At 38.1% G+C, this 9,976-nt stretch overlaps 1 protein-coding gene across 1 annotated transcript; it reads right to left on the bottom strand.

Annotated features, from left to right (window-relative positions):
• Positions 1–1,258: 1,258 nt before the first annotated feature.
• Positions 1,259–9,591, bottom strand: DNAAF4 (dynein axonemal assembly factor 4). Its single transcript, XM_063169216.1, has 9 exons — positions 9,469–9,591; positions 8,762–8,909; positions 8,254–8,387; positions 7,020–7,260; positions 6,125–6,270; positions 5,418–5,527; positions 4,554–4,707; positions 3,442–3,547; positions 1,259–2,403 (listed from the first exon to the last, which is right to left on the bottom strand). Exons 1-9 carry the CDS (start codon positions 9,589–9,591, stop codon positions 2,294–2,296), a joined length of 1,272 nt encoding a protein of 423 aa, XP_063025286.1. The 3' UTR covers positions 1,259–2,293.
• Positions 9,592–9,976: the final 385 nt, after the last annotated feature.

The raw sequence follows: 9,976 nt of genomic DNA, 5'->3' as shown, positions 1-9,976 counted from the left end.
GGCCGGCGCCTGCGCGCGGGGCGGCGCCCGCAGCACCCTGGCGAGCGTAGTCCGCGCCCCGCCGCGGCCCGGCGGCCGCAGCGCCCAGAGCGGCCCGGGCACCGCAGCGACCGGAGCGGCACCGCAGCGCCCGGCCCGCCCGCCCCGCGGCCCGCCCCGGGCACCGCCATGGCAACGCCGCGCCGCCGAGCGCGGGCCCCGGCGCCGGTTGTGCCGGGCGGGGGCTGCTGGAGGCCCCTTCAGCGCGGGGGGCGTTGTGCCGGTGTGAGCGCGGGAGGGCCGGGCTCAGGGACAGCCAGCTCTGAGGAGACGCGCTCCGGTACATGCCAGGAACGCTTGTACTGAGGGAAAGGATAAACAATCAGCAGCCACTGCCTCGCCCCCCAAAAAAACAACCAAACAAACACCCCAGAACATGCCACTCCTCCCCCCTCAAAAAAAAAAAAAAAAAAAAAAAAACCTCTCAAAAAAAAAAAAAAAAAAAAAACAAAAAAAAACCCTTAAAAAAAAAAAAAAAAACAACTACAAAAAAAAAAAAAAAAAAAAAAAAAAACAAAACAAAAAAAAAAAAAAAAAAAAAACAAAAAAAAAAAAACACCAAAACCCAAAGGTGCTGTATAGGGAAAACAAATCTTTGATTCTTCTAACCTCAGGTAGAAAAACTCTGATTAACTAATTTGGAAAGATTCCTCGAAGCACAGGCCCTGCTGCTTCAAGAGAAACTGTCCCAGGAGCCACTCGGGACTGGGGATAAGGCAGCTCTTAACTCCCACCCACGTTCCTAGAGCACATCTCACCAACAGGCACTGTGCAAACAGAGCGGATCATCCAAAATCCCAGAGGTTTAGACCCCAACAGTGCTCTGATACTGGAACAAAAAATAAATGGGAGATTGACAACAGGCCTCATTAATAAAGGCAATGTCTTAGTCAAGTTCGATCTAAGAAAGCAAATTAAGTGTCAGCTTCATGTCTTACATGACTGAGAGACAAAGAAAAAAGCTTTCACAGCACCTCTGAGGAGCAGCAGGTTGTAACTGGCTTGCTCAGCAGCACTAAGGGAGGGACCTCACTCAGAGAAGTTTTGTGGCAGGCTCATCAATACAGTACTACAGCAGTTCCCACAAACCGATGAAAAACTATTTGTCATATGATAACTCACTCCCTACTGGGGAAAAAAATAAAAATATTAAAAATACTTGCATGTAAACATTAGTGAGGAAGCACAATCACTTGTAAATTTCTCCAGGGCTCTATTTTTCATATTTTTATTATCCATACTATTTCTGCTGCACATATTAAGATACTTTCTATGCTCAAGATTATCACTAATGCAGAAATTTACATCAATCTCAAGTTTTACTATCTTCCATAGTCATTAAGAGTCAAATTAGCACTGTCCACAGTTTACTAAATAAGGTCAAAATGTTAAGTTCCTCACTCTCCACCATGCATGTATTTCAATACACATCTTGAGCAATGTTTGCTCTGACCAAAAACAGTTGACAAATTTGAAATGCTTTGCCCTGTTAGCTGAAGGGCTGACTAAGATGATCTTTCTCCTGTTGTTCTCCTGTCTCTGCACCTTAGCCGTCACCTCCCCTCGGTAATTATAAAAAGAAAACAGCAATATCTGTAAGTATAGCATTACAGCCAATAGAGGCACTCAAACTGCTGCACTGCCCTCCTTCCAGCTGTTATAAAAAGTGTTTTCAGCCCCTTGCAGGGCAATGCAGCAGTTTTCTGTACCAGACATTTCTGACTCACCTCAGCACTCCTCTCAAGGCTCTAAGTAAAACAGCTGGAAACAATGCCTGCCACGTTCTCCCTGATACAACACTGTAACATTTGCACACAATAATATATATCTGCATGATAAATACTTTATTATAAAGACAAAAATCAGTCATAAATGGTATTCAGGAAAGAGACTGATGCAGAAAATTCAGAAGTCTGCTAAAACTGCTACTCAAAGAAGTGTAATTGAAATAGCCCCAGTTCAGAATGAACACTTAACAAAAAGGAGCCACTTCAAGTCCAGGGTTTCAGATTGTCAGAGTAATATAGAATGCTAACAAAAAGCAAAAATACAACAACTTTGTATCAAAATTATAGAAAATATATCTAATCATGCTTAAAATACTGTACTTTCCAATAATATATCCAATCTTTTACCAATTTTATAAGTGTTCCAAGTGAAGCAGAAAAATGCCTAGGTAACACACACTGAAGAGAAATAAGATTCCTTCTGATGTCCTCAAAGGCATCAAAGTTTCTTTTTTATACTTTTTTAATTAAGAACTTTGCATTGTTCCTTGAATTAGTTGTCGAATCTTCTCAGCATCCTTTTCTATAATTTTATTTTTAGGATCAATCTTGAGAGCTGCTTCATAATCCTGGAGGCCTAATATAGACACATTAATAAGAATATCAATCAATAATGCAAGGGCATCCTCTTTAGCAACTAACTGGAAATAACTACTCCCCAGTCATATGCATAAAGTATTGATCTTGAGGTTTGTCCTTAAGTAAGATGGGATCAGAATGACATTAGTTTAGCTTCCATCAGTAAATAAACATATTTTGTTTATCTTATTTTACAAAACATTGTAGTGGAAACACTCTACCACATAAATATTTTCAGGTTTTGAAAAATGAAAATAGAGCCTCTTCATTCATGTACATACACACTTATATATGTGTGTGTGCATGAAGGGACTGTTCTAAAGTGTTCTGCAGAAGAGAGGAAATAATCCAGTATGAAAATATGAACAGAAAAGACATGAACTGTGAAAATCAGAGCTTGTGGGGAAAAAAACAAATCCTGAGTATAGAAAGTAAAATCTTGCCTACATTAGTCTTTTTTATAAGGTTTCAAAGTGCAAATGAAACCTTGTAAGGGAATAACCAAGTGAGGCCTGCAGAAAAAGGTAAAAAATGGCCAAAGCTTAGTACTTCAACACTGACATTTTTAATATTTTTCCATTTCTATTATCAGCTTTCACTTGTAAATTTGCTTTACAAAAATTGATTTGATACTCTTGAGGAACTGAATAGGGAATTCAGTTACTTTCACACAAATCACATGTACTTGATGAATCATTTCATTCATTAATATGGGCTTCCTACCTCATTTTACAAAGATGTTACTAAGCACTTCACAAGTATTTTAGAAATATTTCAGGTTATTTTAATATCTTCAGTGGAAAAACTCCTTAAATTAGGAATGCAATCCATTTACTCAAACTTGGAAAGATTTTTCAAGTATCCAGTCAATTTAAAAAAAATTAAAGAATGTGGTATGAAGGTTCATAACAAATAGACATAGATTATACAGACCTCCTTCAAATCACTTCTCAAAACATGAAGGTGTGAGCTAAACAAAGTTTCTTGCATGTCCCAATAAATTCCTGTGCATGTTTCCATAAAAGCAAGGCCTCACCTTCAGTGTACAATTCCAGCTGACAAAACGCTGTTCCACGTCTCACGTGGGCTTTCACTCGAGCGTTCTCATTATCAGGAACAGGTGGTGTCAACAGTTCCAGAGCCTTCACAAATGACAACATCCACAGTATTTATAAGTAGGTTTTCCATAATTTGGGGGTTTTTTCTAACTTACAAACACTTCTCTCACCTAATTACTATTATTATACAGTAATATAACAACTATTCAAAGAGTAATAGAAAATAACTATTCAAATTTAACTATAAATGGCTTGTGACTCCAGTCATTAAGATTTGTATCCTTCACCCCAGTTTGCCAACTACAGTTACACTGCCATGGCTAAAAACTGACAAACACCATGTTAAATGTTTACTGGGGTCAAATAATGTGTTCTGTTTTCATACATCATATGACCTATCATGCTATCAAAAGAAAAAAAAAGGTAGCACTAAAAAAGCACATGTGTTTTGGTAGCAGTTAGTAGGAAAAAAACAGGAAAAAAACCCCCAAGTTTCAAGACTCAAGTTCTTAGTAGTTCAAAAAATAATAATTCTTGGAAAATTTTCCCACATTATTCAGGTGCCATTTGAGATCATTCCTCTTGTGGCACAAATAACAGCTGCTAAAACATCAGGACAATACAGCCCTTCTTTGAAAATGTTTGGTTTGTTAGAAGTTTAAGGTATCTTGCTCATCACCATCATTTTTTTTTCCTTCCAACCAAATGAAGCACATCACAACATAATAGAAAATGTATGAGTTTACTTTGGTTTTGTTTTTCTCTGCTCCAAGTCGGGGGCTTTTTCAAGTGTACATATTGCTACAATATTTTTATCTGTAATGAAACATACTGGCCAATATATGGCCATTTGTCACAAATGTGTGGAAGCCTGGTTTAGGGTTTATTTTATTGTTGTTTTGTTTTAAATTTCTGAAAGTTCATTCATCAGCATCAAATTTTAATATTTCACCATGGCTTTATGATATCAATTTTTAATTCTAAAACTTTGAATTGCACTAACATGTATTTACAGATCTGCTTAAAACAGAACCACCACAGTAACAAATCACATTAATGCAGAAGAGCCTGAGCTCCTGGATTTTTATACCTTGGAGGAATCTTCGATAGCTTTGTGCAAATTTCTCAGTTTAAGGTGGCAAGCAGCACGGTTCAGGTACAGCAGGGGGAGTTTATTGTTCAGCCTCACTGCAAGGTTATAGGCATTTACAGCCCCAAGGTAGTCTCCCATTGCAAACATTTTGCTAAATATTCAACAAAAAAGTGAAACATGCAGTTTAAAGAAGGGGATAAATAAAAAATAAACACCTACTTATTGTTAACTCAATTTCAAAAATTGGAGGTTTTAGCATCTTCTCCTTTGAAATGTCCCTTTATAGCCTTTTGTGAGAACAACATAGCTGAAGTTCAATGCACCTTGCTGCTGACAATAGAGCTTAGAGGTACACAACAAAAATAGTCACTGCTTGCAAGCAATGAAGGATTGTAAGAGTGGACACATTCATGTAGACACAGATCTAATTTTGAAAGCTTTGTATATCTGATTATGATTTCTTAATCAAAGCTTTCTCTATAACACAGCTATATAAATACACCAGTATTTGTATAAAGTCCCTAGTTTATTTTACATAGATGTTTAAAATCTCCCTAAAAAAGTACAAATGAAATTAAATCCACTTAGGTATAATAGTGCACTGCCTCAACTCTCTTCAAAGAAGAATATACATAATGTGTTAATAATTGTTTTGTTCATAATGAGCTTCAACAATTGCATCTCATTCTATCAGATTCTAACCCCTAAGCTGTCAATAAAATCTCTAGTACAACTACCATGACTACTCTAGACATTCACCAACTCTGTCTAGAATAAATAGAATATACCAAAACTGAACAGTAGACAAACACCATAAAACTAATTCATTTTTAATGCATATTCACGTGGAATGTAACTTACTTTCCTTTGTCCTTTAACCAATCTGGATTCTTCTCCTCTTCCTTTAAATCTTCCAGCTCAGATAAATCAGAATTTATTATTCTTCGAGCTTCTGCTTGTTTATGCAGCCACTGTAAATAAAAAATGTGCTAGTATTATTTCTGAAGCAAAAATTCAAATCCAAAAAAGGATTTTATTTTCATCTCTTCACTCATACCTATCAAAAGAATTCTATTGACCACGTATTTCAGACACAGGAAAATATTTGATAGTGCCCAATATGAAAAACTTCAAAGTTTCCCCAAATATTTTATTACCAGGAGAAGTCAGGTTACCACATCTCTAATACATTTTTTGTTTACTTGTGTGTTTTGATCTTTCAAAATTACTTTGTGTTCATTGAATCGAGCTCAAAAGAGCTGTGAGCTTCTTTTGAGACAAAACTGAAAGAATCCTAAATATAAGAGCTAGAACACTTCAAATTTTCTACTTCAACTAATTAAATTAATATTGCTGCCTTTTCTCCCCGTCCCAAAAAAAGGAACATGTTATTTATTAATCTGCACAACAGGGTGAAAAGAATTTTTGTATAAAATTGGGTTTTTTATCTCTTAATTTAAATAAGACTGCCTTCCTTGGAAGATGAGGATATTGCACAGGTAACATTCCTTGGCACAGACACCATTTTTGTATTGACTGAATACACAATAATTAATTCCCCACCTTACCTCCTCCTCCTCTGCAACACGAGATTCTCGCAGAGCTGTGGGAAAAACTCGTGGTGTAAAGTTGACTTTAATTGTAGCAGCAGCTCGGGGAGCTGGTAACTGTTCTTCCTTTAAATCCTGTGAAAATATACTACAGGAACCACCACCTATGAAAAGAGTTAGAGCACTGGAAATGAAAAATGAAGTAAGAGATTTTTCTGGTTTTCTACCAAAGTCCAAAGTACACCTGCCTTAGAAATGTGGCACACTAGAATTAAACCTCTAATTGCTTGAAAAAAGCTTAGACCTGCTCTTCTGAAGGGAAGGTTCAAACAGTTTTTCTTCTTCCTAATGTAGCAAGTAAAGAAATGGAATTATACAGCATCTATCACAAATGAACCTTAACTCCTCTTACACCTCTCTCTCTGTTGCTTGTATGATGCTGTGACAGGGCAACAATAAGAGCTAAAACTAACCTATCAAATCAAGCAAACAACAATTAAATGTCTTCTGCTGGTTTAGCTCCCTGAATTGGCTCTCCAGGGATCCAAGGCACAGGACAGAGAGCACAAATGAGATTGAATATTCCATGAAATCCAGTAGTTGGGTAACTTTGGGCAACAGAAACCCCAACCCCAGGAAGTCTGCATTACACTGCCAGAAGGGTTCTCTGATTTACTTTTCTAAAGCTTAGAACAAAACTCACCCTTGTATTTCCAAAGACTTCAGCTAGAGCTAAGAACTCATGTGCTTTAGCTCAATAAATTGTCTGAGAACAACAATTTTAAAATAACCGTGAGCTAAAAGAACTGGTTCAGTATGGTGGAGACAAAGATAAGTGAAGAATTAGAAACATCTGGGAATAAAGTTATACCCACACTTTAAAGAATTGCAAAGTACAGTTCAATTATACAACCTCTTGTGGATTTGAGTCTTGTCTTAGAACTTCCTTCATTAGGAATCCGAGTTTTGTTCAGTTTTTCATTTTTTCTCTCTTTTAATGGCTCTTTTTCTTGATGTAATTCCTCTTTTGCTTGTATGCTCTTGTATTTATCACCATCTTTTTGCTGGTTTTTCCATAACTCCAACTCTTTAGTGACCTTCTGCCGCTCCTTTTCTTTTAAATCTTCAATTCTTTTTCTTTCTGCTTCCTCTAGCTATTTGAACAAAAAGACACCTAAGAGATACAGAACATCTCAAAATACTGACTTGACTAAGTTACCATTATTTTCTCAGTTCCATATCCCAAGCATAGTGTAACCAATAATGTGACTATACTAGCAGAATTAAGATGCTTGAAAATGCCTGAGAGTAAAGATTTCTGATCAGCTTTTAGAGGTCTCATCTTCAAACTACTTTACTAATAACCCTAAAGTACAATCCAGAAGCATTCAGAAATAAGTTTTAAACAGTGAAAATCCTAGCCATGTTCCAATGTAGATCTCTGGAAAATACAGAAATGTAAAATATATGTGATGATCTGAACACACTGTTTCTTATTTCTCCTCTTTGAGATTATTACATATCTAGAAGAGGTACAATATTGCTACTAAGTCACTAACTGTAGCTCTTTTTGGTCAATATTGCATATGCACTCTCAAAATTTCATTGCATGCTCCAAAAAAAATCCTTTGAACACAAGTGAAGGGATCAGACTTTTTATATACATAAAAATTTTAAGAACATATCTTAAAATATACATAAAAAGCAGAATGACAAAGACATAAACACACAAAAGACAAAAGAAAAAAGCAAGTCTGATATAAAATACAACAAATAATAAGTGAGAATTTTTAAAATCAGTATTTTTTTACAGTGCTAAAGGACTAAACACCTGCAAAGGCCACAAAAGACTACAGTTTTGCCACAGGACTGTAGTCTCCTTTGAACAGTCATAAATCTGAGCTTGTCACCAAAAGCTTTCATTAGTATTTCTCACAGAAAGTGGCAACTTGTAAGCACTTTGTCAGTAACATTTTCATATTTGGTAATAAATAGGTTTAAATGCAGAGAAATAATAATAAAGTTCACCACCACTACAATAAAAATTGGAACTTTTAATATTCTTCAACATACATTTAACAAAGCATCTGCCAGATTAGTTGGTAGCTGTTCACATGAATGTCTTGCAGAGCTTCTTCTAAACCTACCTTCATTGTGGCCTCCAAAGCATATTTTTTGTTTTCCTGTTTTGTAATTTTTTTTGCTTTTGTCTCCTCTTTTGCCTTTTCTTGGACTTCTAGAATAGCATTCTCTCTCAGATGTTGTAGTTTCTCCTTGTCAGCTTAAAAAAATAAACTATCTTAGTCATTGAGGCCTGATGTTCTATTGGTATATAACATGTTAATGAAAATTATTTCTTCTGCTACTTTGACAAAATACAACATGATTACAATTCAACAAATCAGGGTCTACCAAGCCCATCTCTAAAAGAGAAAAATTAAGATTTACTTAAACACAAAATGTTTTAAACACAAAAAAGTTGCACAAGAAATATTGTTTTATTTCACACACACTAGAACTAGTAGATATTCTTTGTTCTCACATACTTTCTATTTTTAATAATGAACAAGGCTGAATTGAGCAGATATCTACTAGCAGAAGTTTCTCAGTATGGTTTCCTTAGACACAATCTACTTTTCAGAGTAGAAAACTTACCATTTGCTAGAGTTAGGGAATCCCAAATGGCTGGTTCTTTTTTATACAAAGTGAAGAAAATGTTTCCATTTCCAATCTTTGCTGTGCTGTTTGTGTCATCAATAGGCGCATATAAAACGGCTTCAAACAAAAAGGGAGGGATGCTTACCTACAAAAACATAATCTGTGCTAATAGTTACTATTTTCAATTCACTCTCACATATTCAAAGCAGAGCACAAGCATACAGTAAACCTCAAGAAACAGATTCTATTGACAGAAGATAGAAGTCACCTGTGGAGGTTTGTAGAAGCCCACAGAAGGTGCTTCCTTCCCATTAAGGGTGGGTCATTACAAGGTTATATATTTCATTAATATTGAAAAAGTCGGTTCTTTAGCACTGCAATAGATTTCAAATCTAGGATTATTCACAGTATAGGCAAATGTATAAATTCAGTCCACGTATGAGAGTAAAGGCAGCGGCACCTGTTGAATGGGAAGAGCACTAGTAGGGAATGAGCAAGTGCTAAAGCCATGATCTGCTGCAGGACGGGCGTTTAACAGCCCGCAGCAGACCGAGGGAGATGATAAAATATAAAGGGTTCTGCCATAAAGAGACGATAAAAGATAAAGGGCTCTGCATTTGAAGGGTTGCCATGGTGCACGGCACGCTGAGCAGGGTTCCGGAGTCACCCCGCGGCAGGAGGCCCGTGAGGCGAGCGGCTCCCACCTTCAGGTACTGCTCGCTGCAGAAGATGTTGGCGGCGGTGGCCCGGGCGCCGCGCAGGGGCAGCGAGAGGTACACGGCGGTGAGGCTCTGGCGCCAGCTGTGCTCCCGCAGCCACACCGGCATCGCCGCGGCCCGAGCAGCTCCGGGCCGCTCCCGCTCGGCCCCGCGGCGCACGCCGGGAGCTGTAGTCCCCAGGGCCTGAGGGCCGCGGGCACCGCTCCGGCTGCCGGCGCTCGCAGCTCCGCAGGGCAGGCAGGAACGCAGCTCGTGTCATCCACGTACATTTCTAGAAAGAGACAAACTGCTGACAAAAACTATCAAACGTTAGTTTTTACCAAAAAACCATCTGGTCCAGCCTCTCAGTTCAAGTAGGGTCACCCCGGAGCACATAGCACAGGATTGTGTCCAGATAGGTCTGGAATATCTCCAGTCAGGAAGACTCCACACGCTCTCTGGGCAGCCTGTACCCACCGAGAAGTTCTCCCTCAGCTCAGGCAGAACTTCCTGA

Source organism: Melospiza melodia, chromosome 15 (assembly GCF_035770615.1).
Source record: "Melospiza melodia melodia isolate bMelMel2 chromosome 15, bMelMel2.pri, whole genome shotgun sequence".
Taxonomy (NCBI): Eukaryota; Metazoa; Chordata; class Aves; order Passeriformes; family Passerellidae; genus Melospiza; species Melospiza melodia.
Note: the sequence above shows the minus strand (reverse complement) of the source record. Positions and strands in the feature narration are given on the sequence as shown.